This window comes from Sciurus vulgaris, assembly GCF_902686455.1.
Source record: "Sciurus vulgaris genome assembly, chromosome: 7".
Classification (NCBI taxonomy): Eukaryota; Metazoa; Chordata; class Mammalia; order Rodentia; family Sciuridae; genus Sciurus; species Sciurus vulgaris.
In genome coordinates, this window is record NC_136467.1 from 19418873 (window position 1) to 19439997 (window position 21125).

The following is a 21125-nucleotide window of genomic DNA, read 5'->3' on the forward strand; positions in this document are numbered from 1 at the left end:
TTTCCTTCTTTTCACAAGATATTCAGAAATGTACCCATTGCTTGCTGGTGCCACAGACTGGGTTTTTGTTTTGGAGATGTAATACAGTGCTGAGCAAAACCAGAACTTCCCTGGAAACTGTTGCAAAGGCTACTTGCTTACGATCTCTGTGCCTACATTGCACTATATCCCTAATTATGGATGAAGACCTGAATCTTGCTTTCAGCTGCAGAGCACCTCTCCAGGAATTCTCAAAATGTTTTCCTCTGCCTGCTTGTATTTTTATCTGTTATGAGCAATAGGAGAAGATATTTCAAGGACTTCTTACTTCCCCTCCTCTGTAAAACACTCATGGACGTGCGGGATTATCATTGGAGGCTTGACTGGTTCTTGTTTCAGTGCAATTTAGTCTCCCAGGATACATTTCATAGAGTGTCCCCCAAATTTCACCTTAAGTAAGGTTTGTTAATCAACTCATTAAACACTTTCTTATTAAGTTTTTACATCATTCTATGAATAGTCTTGCAGTAGCAAACAAAAGCACAGTCTTTCTGAAGACACTAACATCACCTGAGGGGCAGGAAGGGTGCAGAGAAGGAGCCAGGCAGCTGGGATGGTCAGAAAGTCACACCTGGGTAAAAGCACAGAGGTGACGGGAAGCATGAGGTCCTGCTAGTGGACCCTGATGTCATAACCAGGGAAAGTCAAGGATATCTGCTCTGCTCTGCAGAACTTCTAGACATTAGCTGGATGAAGGAAATAAGGATGGAAGCAAAAGTTGCTAGACAGAGTGAAGAACATGGGAAAATATCCCCCAAACCAGACAGAGTAGTGAAAATGTGCTTGTGGTTGAGGAACTGCATACTCTTCAGTAAATATCAATTAAAACCAAATATACTGAATTTATTTATGCATCTCTTTCATTTATTCACAAATCAAATTTTTATTTCTGTGAATTTATATCATACTGCAGCTCCATATTTAACCACTGAAACATAACCAGATGTGGATCACATTTAGGAACTGCAGCTAGTGGAGTCTCATTGCTTTGATAAGGGCTGAAAAGTTTAAAGACACTTGAGAAATTGGAAGGTGTTTCTGCTAGTGTGATTCTACTAAAAACTTAGGAATACAAAGGTAAAGTTAAGAGATAATATATTTACCTTAAACTCTGACTTTTGAAAGTTAAGGCAATAAGAACTTGGCTTGTGAAATACATATATATTCCTGAAAAAATATTTATAAGAGGTTATTTTCATCATATGAAAGGACCAGTGCTATATGTTGAGTTTCTTAGAATCAAAATCAAATAAAATTAGAGACAGAAAGTTAAATATATATATATATATATATATATATATATATATAAAGAGTATTGAATTAATTGCCCTAAAGGAACAAAAATGATTCAGTGAAAAAGTTATGGGTATTTTAGCAAACAAATCTTGAGAAGAAACTGAAATTGACCTAGGATGGATTTGGCTCTTAATGTTTGTTCTATGTGAATAATCAAAACATCTATTTTTCTCTTTAAAACTTTTATTCCATATACCAATACCTAGCTAAATATAGCTTAACTCTTATTTTCTTTCTTTTCTTTTCTTTTTTTTTTTTTTTAGTGCCAGGAATTAAACTCAGGGGCACTCAACCACTGAGCCACATATATCTCAGCTCTGTTTTGTATTTTATTTAGAGACAGGGTCTCACTGAGTTGCTTGGTGCCTCACCATTGCTGAGGCTGACTGAACTCTCCATCCTCCTCCCTCAACCTCCCGAGCTGCTGGGATTACAGGTGTGTGCCACCGTGCCTGGCAAGTTAACTCTTTCTAATGATAGCTAACAATTAATAGACAATATAACCATCATATTAAATACAAAAATATATCCTAATGTAAATTTGTATAATAATTCAGCTAAGGATTTATCCACCACAGTAGGGTCTGATGATCCCCATCTGAATACTTACTGAAAACATACACAGAAGTCTTCAAAATCTAACCATATTTCTTTAGAAACACCATTATTTATCGTTACAAGTTCTTCCTGTGATTTTTCTTGTATCTCCATTATCTGACTGACGGCATCCTTTTCCAAACCAGTACCATCCATTTGATGGGCATCACTCAATCCAGGGTCTATTTGTTCATCTGTTCGTTTTTTGGGGGGAGGGGACATTTAATGAGATAGTCATTTACTTACATACTTCAAATTTATGGAGACACATCTCATACACTGAGGAAATTTGATCATAAATTCTATGCATATTAGTGTTTAGAAATTTTGAAATCATTGATAAATTTCTGAACACATTCTTTAGAAATTGTGAGGTTAGAACATCAGTTAGCTTAGGTACTTGAAATCTGCTCTAGACGGACATATTCACATAACTGAGGAAGGCTCAGAAAACAAAGGAAAGTGAAAACTGAACAGCTCTATTGCCTCCCATGGATTTCAGTAAGCCATTTGATAATTCCCGATAGTCCACGAATTTGTGTATTCTTGGGTATTTATCAAGCATTGTCACACAGTTTTTGTAGAATTCTTGGACCCAGATTTTATGTATCTGCATGCCAGATGACATTTTTCTGGATCTGCGTCCTATTTGAGTGTTGGTTCACCAGCTGAAGAAGACGCAGGCTTCAGCACTTTGACCAGGCTGTGCACACATTGGAAGGCATGGACTGTAAGAGTAGACTTGCAATCAGATCCTTTTCATTTTTAATTTGAATTAAACATTAAATTAAATAAGTAAAAATATCTCACTTTTTCTAGCTCAGAGCAAATTAGACTAGAAAAATCAGAGGAGATGCCGAAGTGAAGGGAGAGCTAAGCACTGTCGAGGAGAGACCCTTGTGTGCTGCAGTGTTCACTGGGTTAAAAAAAAAAAAAAGCCAGGAAAAGATTAACCCACCTTTCCCAAGTACAATTTGTGATGAAGTATTACCCTGTGAAATAAAAGGGATATATTAAGAAATGATTTTTAATCCAACAAAACACTACAGCTACCCGAAGCATCAAAGTTGTTAAGTCTCCTTAACATTTCTAAAAAATTGTACTAGAACATATACAACCGATAATTTGTTTTTAATCTTCAAATTCAAAAGATATGAATGCAATTAAATCATCAGCTGGAGGTTTAAGCTTGTGATATTAAAACCAAATATATGCATTTATGAAAGGATTGAACCTTACAATAAAAGTTAAATTAAAACAATGATATCCCTAAGTGGACATATTACTTGTCATGAGATGCCTGCCATAAATAATAGAGAAACCAAGATTATGAATGTCAATTAGTGTATGGAACCCAGAAAGGCTGGTTTCACTAACAAAAATGGTCCCTGAACATTTTAATAGAGAAATTGTATTGAATTCATATGTACGACTCTGTTTTCTCTGGAACACAATTAAAATAAGTGTAGAAAAATAAAATGGTGTAAACTCTTAAAGACTGCCTATGGGTGATGTATAATAGTTTGGCTGATGTCAAGTAAAGGAAGAAATAGCAGAGTAGATATAACAGGCTACTGAGTGCTAGTCTGAAGCAAGTCTATCTTTAATAGAAGATAATGGAAATGGATTGATAGACTGTATAAGGAACTCCACTTCTCTCTAATCCCTTCTGGTTTTCTGCCTAAACCAGACACTGGGAATTTCCTCATGGAGAAATTAAATGAGAAATCCCTAGATCTGAATTCACAGAAGTGTGGAAAGCAGGAGAGCTTACTGTACAGAAACCAGAGGATTTAAGTGAAAGATCACAAGTTGAGACTCCAAGTTCCTCTGTGCTGCTTGGCACTGAGCTTTGACATGGATGGATACATATATGGTATATCTTTGTGGTTCTCCCAGATGGAGATCAGGGGACTCTCAAGTGAAGAAACTGACCCAGAGTCAGGGAAAAACCCAGGGATATTGACATTTGGAGCCAGCCTCTCCTCCAAATCAAGCCCATTCATCCCTAATTCTCCTAAGCTAAAGACACCAGTTGACAAGCTGAGCTGTGTCACAGGTTGCGACCTTTTAGCAGCATTTAGCACCTTGAATTCCTTATGTATTCATGCTCAATAAAGTGTCCTTGGACAGTTGAGTCAAGGTTCTTATATGAAAAATATAAATTCATGAGTAAGGGTAGGGAGATTCATAAAACAGAAACAGTAACGTAGGGAGCATTATAACACACCTAGGGAGGTTTATAGTTTTGCCCTCTAGATACTTTTCTTTGGAGAGCCAGCCCTGGAGAGTTCTTCCTTGCGAGCTATTTCAGCTAAGCAGGCTTGGTTCTAGAGGACCAGGGCATGCGCAATGAGTGACTGCAGGGGATGGAAAGTTTAAAAAGTGGATCCCAAGAAGATGAAACTCAAGTCATTATAACAAATAGGTCTCTTTTAAACATCAAGGTGTATCCTGGAACACTCCAGGGACAAAAGATTTGGTCTGGTCTACTGAGGGATAGAGCTTGGTAGGGAAGTAACTCAGTAAGGCCTGTGAATGGAAATGTCCCCGAGCCACAGTCTGCTTTAAAGGGTAATAAATACAGATGAGTGAAGAACAGCAACAGCAACAACAAAAAAAGGGGGCATTTAAAAAATGATGATAAAATAATGATATCAGAGATATTGGAAAGGGAGGAGGATATTCAGCTATCAAAAAACTATATAAAAAAGAGAATTCTATAAAAATAATACAGAATAAGGGAGAGTTCTTAGAAACTGGAAATAGGATAAAGTGAAGCAAATTCAATAAAAGGGTTAGACAGTAAAATGAATACAAAAGACAAACTATAGAACTTTAAGAAAAAAATGGGGAAACCCCTTGATCTTGGTGATACTAAAAATACAAGCAACAATAGCAAAAAAATAGATAAATTGAGCATCAAAATAAAAACAAAACCTACATCAAAGGACACAATCCACAGAGTAAAAACATAACTTACAGAGTGAGAAAAAGTACTCGCAAATCGTATGTACGATAAGTATCAAAAATATATAAAGAACTTAAGAACTTTTACAAAGAACAAAGGCAACAACAAAACCCCCAAGCAACCTGATTAGAAAACAGATAAAAGTGTTGGGCACATGCCTGTAATTCCAGGGATTCAGGGGCTGAGGCAGGAAGATTCCAAGCTTGAGGCCAACCTCAGCAGCTTAAGGAGAGCCTGTCTCAAAAAATTAAAAAGAGCTGGGGATGGAGCTCAGTTGTAAACTGCGCTGGGTTCCATCCCTAGGACTCCCCCACGAAAAATAGGCAAAGGACTCGAATACTCATTTCTCCAAAGAAGATGCACGAATGGCAAATAGCATGTGAAAAGATGTTTGGACTCACCACTCATTAGAAACACCTGGGATCTGTTGAAGGGTCTGCAGCATGGCGTAATCATTACAGAAAAGAGGATGGTGGCTCCCGAAAGGACTAGCATGGGATTCAGAAATTCCACTTCTAGGCACTTCCCACAAAGAACTGACAGCAGAGTCTCAAAGACAGGTGTATCACACCATGTTATGGAGGCCTGGTCTGTGACAGCCCAAAGGTAGAGGCCACCAAAAGTCTCTTGAGGAATATGTGGATATTCCCAATGTGGTGTATGCATAGAGTGGAATATTATTCAGCCTTCAAAGGAAAATAAACTCCTAACACCTGCCACAAACAGGATGATACTAAAGTAAATAAGCCAGTCCCAAATGCAAATAGTTAATGATTCCCCCTTACATGTGGTACCTACAGCAATCAAGTGAATAGAGATAGAAAACAGAGAGGCAGTTTTCAGGGGTCTGGGAGAAGAGGAAAGGGGAGTTGTTGTCTAGAGAGAAAGTTTAAGCCTTTAAAGATGAAAAATGTTTTGCACATTGGTTATACAACAATGTGAATTTCTTCAATGCTACTGAGCTGTACATTTGAAAAAGTTAAGATGGTAAATGTTATGCATATTTAAGCACCGCTAAACATTTTTATTTGGAATCTAAAGTTAAGGCAAATAGAGGAAAAACAAAAGGGAAAAAATTCAAGCATATTAGAGGATAAATTGAGAAGGGGTGAGTATAGCAGAAAATCAAGAAAGCAGAGAAAATAAGAAGAAATACTCAAGGAAACAGCATAAGAAAATTCTTCGGAACTGAAAATCGTGACTTCCCAAGGACCCCATAGAACACCCCAGCAAAATTCATGCAAAAAGAGACCCAAACCCAGGACAATCATGTGAAATCATACTACACCAAGAAAGAAAAGACAATACTAAAACTTTCTAGAGTGGGGCAGCAAGTGGCATACACATTAAGAATCAGAATGTCACTTGCACTGTCAAGAATGCTTGAAAGTGGAAGCAGGGATTAACAAGACCTTCAAAATCAAGAAGAAAATGACTTCCAAACTGGAATTTCATATCCTGCTCAAATATCAACCAGGTAGGAGGGTGGAATACAGGCACCTTCAAGTATGCAAGTGCTCATAATTTTTATTTCCCATACATCTTATTGTAGGAAGTACTGGAAGATGTACTACATCAAAACTAGGGTATAAACTAAGAAAGAAAGCATGGTCTCCCAAAAAGGAAATCCATCAGAGAAGGGATACCGAAGGAAGTCCCAGGAAGACAGGTGCCAGTCATCCGTTTTGTGCTAAAACAAGAAATCAGAGGAATCCAGGAGGCGATACATCCAAGACAAAAACTGACACTTATAGAATAGTGGATGGGTTGAGTGGATTATAGTGGTTAGAGGAATTTTATATTTTTTGGAGTTTGGGAATAAGTTTAAGAGATCTAATGTGCCACATTGATGGAGTGCCAGCACCCTAACAGAGCAGGTTCCTCCTCAGAGCCACCCGAGAAAATTAAAAAGTCTGGAATAATCAGTAAAAGATCAGAGACAAAGCTAAAAGTTAGATTTAAAAAGTGGAGCAGCTGATGGGTCTTCCAGTCCTGATAGGAACTGGAACTGACCAACTGAAAAAGGCCCCAATTCTTTATTTAAGGGGGGGGACGTCAAAGGCAGGGATAAAGGTTCAGTGGGAGGAGTTTTGTTTGGGTGCTTGTTTCCCTGTGTGGCAAGGGTCTTGCAGTAAACAGGTTGATTGGTGTTTGGCAAGCTGCACGCATCTCAAGAAGACAGTACTTGAACTTGAGCCGTGAGCTAAGACAGGGTGCCACTTGAATCAGGCTTTCTCAAACCAGTGGGTTCTGACTGGGACCTCCTAAGAGCAGGCTTCCCTGCTTAATGGCTCCATCATTGCCTAATTTAGACACATGATTCATAGATGGCTTTCAGCACCACATGGTGAGTGTAATTAATAGTAATGTATCATTAAGCATTGCTTAGAGAGTAGTTTTTAAGTGTTTGCACAGCAAAAAATATGTTAAGCATATTGGTTAGCTCAATTTAGCCATTCAATAATATATACACATTTCAGAATACCATGCTGTACATCATAAATATGATATTTTGATAATTAGACATAGATTAGAAAGAAAGAGACAATAAGAAAGTGAAAAAGATGAGAGAAAAACTTGGATAAAATATACACAACACATATAATTAATAAAGGGTAAATATTTACATTGCACAAAGAACCTCTACGAATTAGTAAAGCAAAATATTATAACCTAGAGAAAAGAGAAAGTAGGCAAAAGACAAAAGCAGGCATTGCACAGAATCCCACACAGAAATGGCAGTCAGCATACAGAAAGATATTAATCACTTTATCAGCTAAATAGAAACTTAAAAGAAAATAAGCTACTTTTTCTTACCAATCTGCTTAATGAAAATTGAAAATAAAATTCACCATACCCCTCTAAGGCTGTAAGGAAATATTCATACATTCTGGCTGCAAATGCTGAATAATGCCAAGCCTACAGAGAATATTGACAATAACCATAATAAAAAATTCCAACGAAATTTTATTTGTTGATTAAACAATACCACTGCATGTATTTCATTTACAGGAGCATTATTTATGGCAACAAAAGATAGGAAAGGACACAATGGTGCATTTATAGAGGTTAGTAGGAATAAACTATGGTTCATTCACACAAAAAATATTATTTAGCTCAGAATGAAGACATTACTCAGGTGTAGATTAAAATTATGACCAGTACATAAAAAGTAGTTTAAAATGTTTGTTAATATTTGGATGAAAAGGAAGTTGTGGAATATTGTGTTTTTGCATGTGTATTTCTTTCCTTTCTTCTTCTCATTTTTTTCACTATGAAACTGGGATTGAACCTCAGGGTACTTTATCACCAACCTACATTGTCAGTCTTTTTTTTTGAGGCAGAGTCATGCTATGTTACTGAACTTGCAATCCTCCTGCCTCAGCCTCCCAAGTAGCTGGGATTACAGGTGTGCACCCCTGTACCTGGGTTATTTCTTTGCATTTGCATAAAGAAATTCTAACAGTTTCCCACAGAAGATTGAAGATGGAGAGATACATATATGGAAGCATGCATACACTTTTTATTTTTGAAAATGTGAAGATATTTCCTATTTTATGCCTAAAATACCCTTTTACACCTTGTATCTTGACAAATATCGTGTAGTACTAAATGTTGGACAGTATGCAGAATAAAGAAAACTTTTATTCAGTGCTGAGAGATGTAGGTATTGGGACACTCAGACTGGAAGATTGCTTGGCATTTTTTGTATGATTAAGCAATTGAATGCTCCATGATCAACTGATTATATTCCAGATTCATATGTCACAGGTTGGAAACGGAATGGCTCCCAAAGGTTCATGTGTTAAAAGCTTGGTCCCCCAGTGTAGCAGAGATCAGAGGCAGGAATATTGGGAAGTGACTGGGTCATGAGGCTCTGATCTCCTCCATAGATAAATCCACTGATGGGTTCATAATTGAATGAACTATTGGAAGGTGGACACTGCAGGAGGTGGGGCCTGTTTGCAGGAAGCAGGTCACTTGGGTGTGCTCTGGAAAGGTCCAGCTTGCTCCTTGCCCCTTCTTCTCTCTCTGCTTTCCAGCTTCAGTGAGGTGAGCAGTTCTGCTCCACCAGGCCTTCTCTGCCATGTTGCTCTGCCTTATCATGGCCAAGCAGCATGAACTCAATAAATCTTTTCTCCTTTTGGTTGATCTTCTCAGGTATTTTGTCACTGTGTTGGAAAGCTCACTCATACAACATCCTAGAGCACTGGTTCCTAATCTAATGTTCATTTGGGTCCATAATTAGATTTCAAAAAAACCACAGATGATTAACATGATTACATCTTGATTGGGATTTCAGCATTTTCTTCAGTTATCAATTTATCATCGTAAGCATAAAAAGAGCCACAATGTTAATAGCAATAACTTGGACCCTATCTACAAAAGAAATCATAATATTTTCAATATTTTATATTATATTAAAACTGTTGAAAATATCATGAAGGGTCAGCCATGCCCATTACTACCTTGAAAGGACAACTGTCATCAGACCCACTGTTGTTTCATGAGGTCATATCTTCCTGTCTACAGATGCTGGTGTGACCTAAAGCTGGCCACCATCTGTCAACTTTGCATGCCAGTCATTCACCTATCAAACAGTGAGATTTGTGTTCCGACAGTGCTAACCCAGACAGCTTCCATCATTCCCTATCAGCAGTCCTCAGTTAACTAATATGCAGAGAGAGATGAGTTGCTTTCACCGAGCACTAAAGTTTAACGTAATTGTAAAGGGGAGCCACCGTACAGAAAAGGTAATAAAGGTTGCAACTAAAGAAACTTGTATACAGGTATGTGGGGACATTAAGAATAACCATGGTAAGCCGGGTGCCTTGGCACAGGCCTGTCATCCCAGATATTCCAGAGGCTTAAGTGGGAGGACCTCCAGGCTGAGACCAGCCTAGGCAATTTAGTGAGACCCTGCCTCAAATAAATAAATAATAAACAAACAAATAAATAAATAATAATAAATAAATAAATAGTAAGCAAATGGGCCAGGGATGTAGCACAGTGGTAAAGTACCCCTGGGTTCATTTTCCAGTAACAGCCCCAAAATAATCATGGTAACACTGCTTACAGCATTAAGAAATAAGAAGTGATGAATATAACCATTAATACTGTGTACATTTTCCAAAACTATAGCATTGTTTTACGATAAAAACCACCGGTCAGTGAAATGAATGAACTTTGAAATGCAATAAAACAGGAATCTCACAAAATGTTAAGTGAGACATCTCAGAAGAATTAAAACATTAAGATCCCATTTAAATAAATAAATAATAAATACATGATGCAACAATTAAACCTGGATGTATATCAATTAGAAATATATATATGTAAATATATATGGCAAAATTAGAAAAGTACAAGATTTGATTAATACCAAAGTCTGAATGGCAGATAGAAAATACCCCAGAGGAGACATACAGGGGCTGATCAATATTCCATTTTCTCACCTAAGTTACAGATACGTAAGACTTATTTTAATAGTATTCTTTATGCTGTTCCAATCCTAATATGCATTCTTTGTATGCATATGTTTCCCAATTGATGAACAAAAATCCCTTGTAACTAAAGGTTAGGCCAAATACCTGGGTCAGCATTCCTGTTACTTGATTCAGATCTGGCTGGCTGAAGCTTGTAGTTTCATCACTTTCCATGAGAGAAGATAAACCAGATCCTGGAGTTACCCCTTTCTTAATAACAGATTGTACATAATGCCTAATGGGGGGAAAGAGCACAAAACTCCCATAAATTTAATCTCTTTGAGTTACTAGCAGTTTTTCAACAAGAAAAAGTTCTGATATCATTCATTTTGTCATTCTCATCTTTTTACAACCTGTAATTTCTTAAGCTTCATGTTAAAACATGGTCTCCCTTCTGTACTACTGAAGAAATATTGGAAATCAGTCAAGGTATCAGTATACAAGTTCTCTCGGACCCTATTTATTTTAAAGCTATGGTAACCATCTTTATGTTGATGATCAAGACATAGGAATCAGATATTTAGAATTGTTTTAATTAATTTTCAGGGTATGTGTTGGTGAAATAGAGCTCAGAGTCATATATTTAATTAAGAATGCTGAGTACTAAAGTTCATAACTGTGATATTTATCTACACAAGTATTTTTAATAATGCCTTTTGAATAATTGATATCACCCCAAATCACTATTGCCAGAGCTAGAATTTTATAAGCACAGGAAAAACACATTTGTCATATTATATATAGCTATGTTCAAAAAGTAACAATTAAATTCTACATGTATAGAAGTTATAAACTTGACACTGTTTTCCCAGTGCATTCAGTAAAACTAAACAAACAAGTTTTCCTTGTTGATTTCAGTTACTTGAAACAAAAACGGCTCTGATTTATATAAATCGGCCACTAGATGGCAGCACAAGCATATTTAAGAGACTCCCATTTTAATATAGAACTAGAATGGGCAATCCTGGCCTGTTGCTAAGGTAACAGCCTTCCAAGGAGGGAAAGTTGTTACAGGGACCACTTTGAAGGGTTTGCCAAGAAAGGGCTTGCTCTTATGTTGATCTGAAAACTCTGACTGTACAGCAAGGCAGGACAAAGGACACGACTTTCATATAGGATGAGATGCTGTTCACATTTTTGTGCTGAACTCTGCCAGATAGCATAGATATGCAGATAAATTCATAAGGATTCAAGCAGGGAATAGATTAGTTGAATCCAATCAAGCAATGAAGTCACCTAATTCTGGGTATTAGAATTTCATCCACCTTAATCACATAATAAAACTGAATAAAAGAAAATCAGGTAAGAGAATTGGGATTATGAAATAAACTCATTTATGGTTCCTGTGGGCACAGAGATTCTTAAAAGCTGGGCATAATATAAATTGCAAGAAAATTTTTCCTCCTGGTCTGCAGCTACAGTTCTCCTAACCAGCTAATCTCTGATTAGTACTCAAATTCAATCAGCTGAAAGATAACCCAAAATTTACTTGGACAACAAAACCATAGTTTTAGTAGAGGGGGTAGGTAATTTCAGGTGTTAACTTGACTGGATTAAGGAAAGCCTCGCCAACTGGTAAAGCATTACTCTTGGTGGGTCTGTGAGGGTATTTTGGAGGAGCCTGGTGTGTGAGCAGTGGGCTGAACGGAATGATCAGCCTTCGGTATGGGCAGCACCATCCAAGGCTGTGGGCCTTAACAGAACAAAGGGAAAGGAACAAAGCAGCAAAGGAAAGGGAAATTCATTCTCTACCTCCTGGAACATACTTTCTTGGAGATCAGCTCTCCACGTTCTCTGGCCTTTGAACCCTGGGACTTGCAACAGCAGTTCCTCAGCCTCCAACATCAGATGCAATGATACAACATGAGTTTCTGAGGCTCTGAGGCCTGTGGACTTGGATAGTCACACTGTGGCCTTCCTGGTTTTCTAGCTTGCAGATGATCTACAGTGGGACTTCCCAGCCTCCACAAATGCATGATCCTATTCCCCCAAGGAATCCCCCCTCACCTAGCTATCATCTATTTACCCAACTGATTGGCACTCTTAGGAGAATCCTGACTAATACAGTGGTAAATTTTAATTAATTTCTGATAAAATTAATTATAAAAATTATTAAGTATAAACATTTTTATGTTCTTTAAAGAAAATCCATGTGTATGCTGTGGATTGAATGTTTGCATTTCCCCAAATTCAAATGTTAAAACCTAATCTCCGGTGCTGGTATTTTGAGGTGGAGACTTTGGGAGGCCATTAAGTCATGAGAGTGGAGCCCTCCTGATTGGCATTAGTGCCCTTACAAAAGAGACCACAGAGAGGTATCCTTTGGCCCTTCCACTGCATGAGGTTGCAGAGATAAAAATGTCATCCAAGACACAGGAAGTACCACAGACACCAGTTCTGCTGGCACCTGATCTTGTACTTCTAGCTTCTAGAACTGTGAGAAATAAATTTCTGTTGCTCATAAGTCACCCAGTCTATATTTTTGTTTTAGCAACAGACACAAATTAAGGCACTTTATGTGATATTTGGCTTGGTACATAATCTAATAAATTAGGCTTAAATGTATAGTTTAATATTTAATGATGAAGTTAAAAGTCACAAGAAAATTTTGGTTTGTGAACACTAATGGTATCTATAGGAAAAATTAAGTGTCTATAAGTACATTTGTTTGGTTATATGACTTTGTTATGATTTAAATACTTGGCAAGGTTTTTTGTTTGTTTGTTTGTTTTGCTACAAGTTCCAGCTTTTAAAGTACTTAAAAAGAAAATATGTACATATGTACATGTGTGTATACCTGTACGTATACACATATGTAAGTTGTGAATGCAATTTAAAATGTTTAGATTGATTTATTTAAAATGTTTCTAGAAATTGATTTACTATTAAAAATATTTATTATAAATTGAAACGGAAGTTTGAGTAAAACTAGATTTATGAATTGGTAATAGTAGCAGATTTTTAAAACCAATGTAGAACAATTGTTTTTCTGTTTATTAAGCTCTGCCTCGTGGCTTGTCACTACTAACTGTTACTATTTGTCTACCTGTGCTATGTAGGGGTCTCTCCCCGTGCACCTTAGCATTCAACCATTGATGCAAAAAATTAATAGAACCTTGAAGGTAAAATTTGAGCATTTCTAATATTCTCAAATTTATAAATAAAATCTATAGAAATGTTAATTAACTGTCTATGATGTAATGTGTCTCTACAAGCAGGAGAGTGTAACTAACACTCTTTTTCCCTTTTCAACTTACGTTCCCATCAAGGATTATAGTATATTCAAGAAAAGGCAAAAGCCCACCTGATGGCATTAGATGTGTGTCCATTACATCTTTCATATATGAAATAAAATTGAAAATATTCAGATATTTTATCATATTAGAACAATTACACCTTATGATATCAGCTGACCAACAATTATTAAAGAGTGGAAAACACTTTGTTGAAAGTGCCACATAATACACACTTGCTGAAACACTTCAGCGTTCTCATGGTGGTATCACCACCATTCAGAGGAAGGGACTGAGTGTCAACAGTACCCCACAAGCCCTCCCAGAGCACCTTCCAGGTAGGGTGACCACTCCCCACCATAACTGCCACCAGGACCTAAAAACATCTGTCACTCTTGAAACTTTTCTGTTACTAATGCGTATTAAGAGAATAATCAAAAGCAAACCAGATAACTTTACACCAGATTTCTTTGGTCTTTTTTTTTTTTCTTTTGAGATTCATTCACTGGTGTGTTGTGTAGCAGTGATTCTTATTTCATGCATGTCTGAATTTCACTGCATTATGTTTATCTTGGATTGATTATGATGTGCCTAGTTGTGGTGTTCTTTGTATTTATATTGTTTGGTGTTTTCAGAAATTACTCAATCTTGACTTTAATTTTATACTTCTGGGGTACTTTGGGCCACTATTATTATTTCCGAATCTTTATCCTTTATTTCTGAGGGTACCCGCTATACTTCTTGATATGCACTAAAAACTGCAGTAGTCATTTGCAACTTGTCTCATATGTCTTCTACTTTACTTGTTATTCTCTCTCTGTCTCTCTCTCTCTCTTTTCTCCATGCTTCTGTCTAAATATTATCTTCTGACCTATTTTCCATTTTGCTAATTCTCTTTTTGGCTGAATGTAGCCTGTTATTAAACACACCTATTGAGTTCTTAATTTGGTTTATTATATTTCTTAGGTCCAGAACTCCTTTTTCAAAAATAAATTTTCATCCATTTTGTATTTTTACAGTTCTATTGAGGGGTAATTTAAATATGATTACATTAAAAAGTTCACATATTGTTCATGAGAAATAAGCTTTCTTCTCACACAAACTCCAGTTCCTTTGCTAGTAAATCCATTATTTACTCCAACACTATTTTCACATTCCTGATAGGAAGGCTCATCTCGCTCTTCTCAAGTTCTATGTCAGCCAGTTCAAAGTAGGCCATATTTTAACCAATTCAAAATTTAACTTAAAATGAGTATAGATTACTATAAAGAGAAAGTAAAAAACATTCCTTTCCTATAATCACTGCATTGACACAAATTTTAGTATGTTTTTCATCAAAGCATAAATTTCTACGAAATAGAATTGACTGAAAATATTGAAATATTTTATCATATTAATTAAATTCTATTGGCCTTTCTAATAGGACAAAGAAAATTTTACATAGCTGTGTTATATAACTGAGTTTGCTTTTCTTATTTTAATCTGTAAATAGAAATACAGGTTGAAATAAAAACTAAAAATAATGCAATAATAGCATTATTATAAAATACTACAATTATGGGCAGTTCACATATACATGTATATTATTCAATGTTCATTTAAAATATTTGACTATTGAGAAATATGAATGTTGTTGATTTAACCAGGGAACTTAGTTTTTAATTTTACGTACTATTACGTAACTTAAACTCTCATAGTACTTCTGCCTTGTGACTACCATATTATATGGAATATAATAAGAAATCCTGGATAACTTATATGCTTCAAAATATTATCAATTCAATTAATATTTAGGGAGTACCTACTATATGCAATGTAATGTATTAAATATCAAAGTGTTACAGTATAGATACAAAGCCCATATGTTGATCCTCGAGGTCTTCATTATCAGTATATATATATCAGCCTATGTTAAATAATTCTAAGAATCTAGTAATGTTTCTCATTGCATTACAGACAAATTGGGAAGAGACAAAGCTACCGGATGCAGACAATATTAAGTATAATAAAGGAAGCATTTGTAGTGTGGAAGCAAAATTATACTTAGGGAATAAGAAAAATAAGAGCCAGAAAGGTCCAGTAGTCTGGGGTCATTGAGTGTTAGGGTAATTAATTGTATTTTATCAAGTCCTCAAGGTCCCTCTGACATAGTAAGACAGCAGTTACTACTGAATGCTGAATATGATTCATCAAGGAATTAAGAAAGACATTGAAAAAGCTCTATTAATAAACAAAGACTTAATTTAATACTTTCATTATACATGCATTACAAGAAGTTACTAAAGCACAAATTTTGATCGCATTAATGACAGCGATGATAAAACTGCATTTTATTTATACTACACTGCAGCATCAGTTAAGGCTGATTATGTCCCAAGTGACAGAAGCTATATTCATAGTAGCTTTACTAGGAAAAGAAATCCCATGGGCTTTCAGCACTGAAAGGTACAGTGGGAACGAAAAGCTGATTCACACAATCATCTTTTACCTACCTAGAAACCCGACAGCATAAAGAAAATGGAGTAGGCTTACAATCATTGTCAAATATTTGAAGGTTTTTCATATAGAAAGGGAATAAAAAACATATTACTTCAGCAGCTTCGCAGGTTATTTCTCTAGGGGGAAGAACTAAATTCCTCTGGAAAACCCTTTGAAATAACACAAAATGTGAGAGATACAGGGTCAGGGAAGTGCTGTGGTCTAAATATGTGTGCGTACTCTGGAATTCATGTTGATTCCTAACCCCTGAGGTACCGATATCAGGGGGTTCAGATTTTGGAAAGTGATTAGGTCGCAAGGACAGAACCCTTATGAATGGGACTAGTGCCCTTGAGAAAGAAGCTCCAGAGAATTTATTTGCCCCTTCCACCATGTGAGGAGAAAGCCAGAGAGCAATTTGCATGAGGAGCAGGTTTCTTACCAAATATTAAGTCGATTGGCACCTTGATCTTGAATTTCCTAGCTTCCAGAATAATCAGGTAAAATTTTGCTGTTCAAAAGTCATCTACTTTATGGTATTTTGTAACAGCAGCCTAAATAGACTAAGACAGAAAACTGATGCTGAGAAGTCATGTTGCTGCTACAACAACTACCTAAAAAATGTGGGGGCAGTTTTCGAACTGCATAATAGGCGGAGGCTAACAAAAAGCCTGTGTTGTCATGTGCATACTTCAAAAGATGATTCTGGTGAAAACCCAGAAACAAAAGAGAAAGTCTGGATCTTCTTAAAGAAGTAGTTGTGAGAAGGAAAGATAGTAGACTGATACAGACAGTATTACCCTATGTACATGTATGATTACATAAGTGATGTGAATCTACATTGTGTACAGCCACAGAAATGAAAAGCTGTACCCCATTTGTGTACAATGAATGCAGTTTGTAAAAATAAAAATAAAAAAGTGATTGTGAGATAGAAATGTAGAAATGAAGAAAAATTATTGAATTTCTAAAGGAGAAATGTCCCTGTTGGAATGTGGAATGGGCGACTTATGGACACCTCCTGAGCTGGGAGCTAGACAAAGGAGGCCATGGGACAGAAAGAGACCATTAACTTCCTGAAGCTAGGGGCTCATGTCTGATCGGATGGTGGCCCTCAGACCTGACCACTGATAACCTGACCACCAGAGATATTGATATGAGCTGACACCTACATGCCCAACCAAACCCACTAATAGGGAAACACAATCTTATTCAGTATTTGCCAATCCCAAAGAAAGTTGAGTCCCTTTGGATCAAACATAGTTCACCTAATTATGTACCTTAATAAAAACTCACACTTCCACATCTTGCTCTCTAGATACCACACGTTCTGAGAATATTTACTTTAACATTTTCCTTCTTAATAAAACTCTTCTCCTCTTTGCTAAAACCTGACGCATCCCTAAATTCTTTTCTGTGATGTGTCAAGAGCCTGGAAGATTCTTACGGAAAACCGCCGCTTCTTTGCCCGGCTGCTCCAAGCGGCTCCGCGGCCGCTTCTCTTACGGCCCGACCAGCAGGACGAAAGGAACGTACACTTCAGAGGTTCATGAAGCAGCTTCCCCTTTTCTCAAATAACACCCTCAATATATAAGCAGTCTCATGCATAAGCAATTGTAACCAGATATGTCCATCCAATCCTGTGAAAGGTCAAGTGATCACTCGCTCGAGCATACATGTAAAGTATACCTGTCCACGTGCTAGGCGGCTGAACTGATGATCATACAGCCAATTGTAAATGCTTCCCCTGCCTTTCTCCAGGCATAATCAGGATGCCTTTGCTCTCTGCCAGTCGCCATCTTTAGATGCATGTGGTGTAACCCTGAGCCCCGGGTTTCGCCCGCCACAATTCTAGTAGAGGTCTCTTCTGCCTCTGAGGAGACGTCCTCAAACCCCCATATGAAGAGTTATAGGAAGAATGTGTAAGGGCCAGTCTGTTGAGGTCACACATGGAAATGAGGAACATGTTATTGGACATACTGTTGGCTATCATTTTATAAAGTGACAGAGAACACAACTGAACTATGTTGTGTGCCAGTGCTTTGTGGGAGCTGGAACTCACAAAAGACTGTTACCAGCAGTGGTCCAGGGTATCCAGGGGTCCCACTGTGTGTCTCAGCTGTTGTGTTCTCACATGAGAAGATTTCAAGCAAGACACAAAACATAGCAAAGCTTATTAGAGGAGAAAGTAAAAGATGACCTCAAGGAAGAGGATGGATTCTTTCAGAGAAGAGAGTGCTCTCCCTTTGTTCCCTAGTTTTATTGGGGGTCTTAGGAAGGTTTCTAGAGAGTCCTCCCCAGGTATCACCTCTTAACTCTTGATGGACAGTAGTACTGCATCAGATTTCTAAATCTCTATTGTGCATGGTGTTACCCACAGGTACTCTAGCAAAACCCACAGAGGGGATTAATTTTACTATTATAATAAGATTAAAATGATGTTAAAGATCTAAAGGTAACTCTTGGTCACCGTGGCCAGTGTGGAGTGGTTCTAATTGGAACTTATATTTCACAGATTATAGGGTCAATGGCCTTTGTTCTAATTATACTGTTTCCCTGGGTCTTGGCTGTGATCTGAATAAAGGTCACAAAGTCCCCTCTCCAGGGTAATTTGTGTTCTTATCTACAGGGAGGAGTCTTAGATTTCTCTGACCAGAGAAGAACTCCGGTTTAACAGGGTATTTGTCAAGCAATGTAAAATCCTATTGACAGAGCCAGAATGGCCTCAGATTAATAGTTTTTTTTTTGTTTTTTAATTAATTAACTTATTTATTTATTTTTATTTTTGATTCGTTATACACAAACGGGGTACAACTTTTGTTTCTCTAGTTGTAAGCAAAGTAAAGTCACACCATTTGCGTAATCATACATGTACATAGGGTAATGATGTTTGTCTCATTCTATTATTTTTCCTTCCCCCACCCTCTCCCCATGCCCCATTTTCCTCTATACTATCCATCCTTCCTCCATTCTTGCCTCCCCCCACCTTTCTCCTATTATGAATCATCATCCACTTATCACAGAAATTGTTTAGCCTTTGTTTTTTGGGGATTGGCTTATTTCACTTAGCATGATATTCTCCAACTCCATTCATTTACCTGCAAATGTCATAATTTTACTCATCTTTATAGCTGAATAATATTCCATTGTGTATATATACCACAGTTTCTTTATCCATTCATCTACTGAAGGGCATCCAGGTTGGTTCCACAATCTAGCTATTGTGAATTGAGCTGCTATAAATATTGACTGCATTATTGTAGTATGCTGATTTTAAGTCTTTTGGGCATAGGCCAAGGAGTGGGATACTGGGTCAAATGGTGTTTCCATTCCAAGTTTTCTGAGGAATCTCCATACTGCTTTCCAGAGTGGCTACACCAATTTGCAACCCCACCAGCAACGTATGAGTATACCTTTTTCCCCACATCCTTGCCAACACCTATTGTTGCTTGTATTCTTGATAATCACCATTCTAATTGGGGTGATATGAAATCTTAGGGCAGTTTTAATTTGTGTTTCTCTTATTACTAGAGATGTTGGACATTTTTTTATACATCTGTTGATTGCTTATAGATCTCTTCTATGAAGTGTCTGCTCATTTCCTTAGCCCATTTGTTGATTGAGTTCTTTGTATTTGTATTGTTTTTTGATTCTTTATAAATTCTGGAGATTAGTGCTCTATCTGAAGTGTGTATGGCAAAGATTTTCTCCCACTCTGTAGGCTCTCTCTTCACATTGTTGATTATTTCCACTGCTCATAAAAAGCTTCTTAGTTTGAATCTATCCCAATTATTGATTCTTGCTTTTATTTCTTGTACTTTGGAGTCATGTTAAGGAAGTCTGATCCTAAGCTGACATGATGAAGATTTGGACCTACTTTTTTTCTCTTAGGTGTAGGTTCTCTGGTCCAATTCCTGAGTCCTTGATCCATTTTGAGTTGAGTTTTGTGCAGGGTGAGAGATAGAGGTTCAGTTTCATTTTATTTTTTTTTTGGCAGTTGTATGATTTATTTTATTTTTTTTATTGTAAACAAATGGGATACATGTTGTTTCTCTGTTTGTACATGGCGTAAAGGCATACCATTTGTGTAATCATAAATTTACATAGAGTAATGTTGTTTGATTCATTCTGTTATTTTTTTCCCTTCCCCCCACCCCTCCCACCCCTCTTTTCCCTCTATACAGTACTTCCTTCCTCCATACTTGCCCCCCTCCCAAACCCTAACTCTAACCCTAACACTAACCCTTCCTTCCCCCCCATTATGTGTCATCCTCCACTTATTAGCGATATCATTCATCCTTTGGCTTTTTGAGATTGGCTTATCTCACTTAACATGATACTCTCCAATTTCATCCATTTGCCTGCAAATGCCATAATTTTATCATTCTTTATGGCTGAGTAATATTCCATTGTATATATATACCACAGTTTCTTTATCCACTCATCAATTGAAGGGCATCTAGGTTGGTTCCACAGTCTGGCTATTGTGAATTGAGCAGCTATGAACATTGATGTGGCTGTATCTCTGTAGTATGCTGATTTTAAGTCCTTTGGGTATAGGCCAAGGAGTGGGATAGCTGGGTCAAATGAGGGTCCATTCCAAATTTTCTAAGGAATCTCCACACTGCTTTCCAGAGTGGCTGTACTAATTTGCAGCCCCACCAGCAATGTATGAGTGTACCTTTCTCCCCACATCCTCACCAACACCTGTTGTTGCTCGTATTCTTGATAATCGCCATTCTAATTGGGGTGAGATGGAATCTTAGGGTGGTTTTGATTTGCATTTCTCTTATTACTAGAGATGTTGAACATTTTTCCATATGTTTGTTGATTGCTTGTAGATCTTCTTCTGTGAAGTGTCTATTCATTTCCTTAGCCCATCTGTTGACTGGATTATTTGAATTCTTGGAGTAGAGTTTTTTGAGTTCTTTATAGATTCTGGAGATTAGTGCTCTATCTGAAGTATGAGTGGCAAAGATATTCTCCCACTCTGTAGGCTCTTTCTTCGCATTGCTGATAGTTTCC

General features: G+C 37.1%; 1 protein-coding gene across 3 annotated transcripts in view; it reads right to left on the minus strand.

Annotated features, from left to right (window-relative positions):
- Positions 1 to 21125, minus strand: part of ADGB (androglobin) — a 182801-nt gene that overhangs the window by 94369 nt on the left and 67307 nt on the right. For all 3 annotated transcript variants that reach the window (XM_079146817.1, XM_079146816.1, XM_079146815.1), the window contains 4 exons: positions 10495 to 10624; positions 2891 to 2924; positions 1946 to 2126; positions 1143 to 1206 (listed from right to left, as the gene is read on the minus strand). In XM_079146817.1, coding sequence (XP_079002943.1) covers positions 1143 to 1206; positions 1946 to 2126; positions 2891 to 2924; positions 10495 to 10624 — 409 coding nt within the window. The remainder of the gene's footprint in view (positions 1 to 1142; positions 1207 to 1945; positions 2127 to 2890; positions 2925 to 10494; positions 10625 to 21125) is intronic.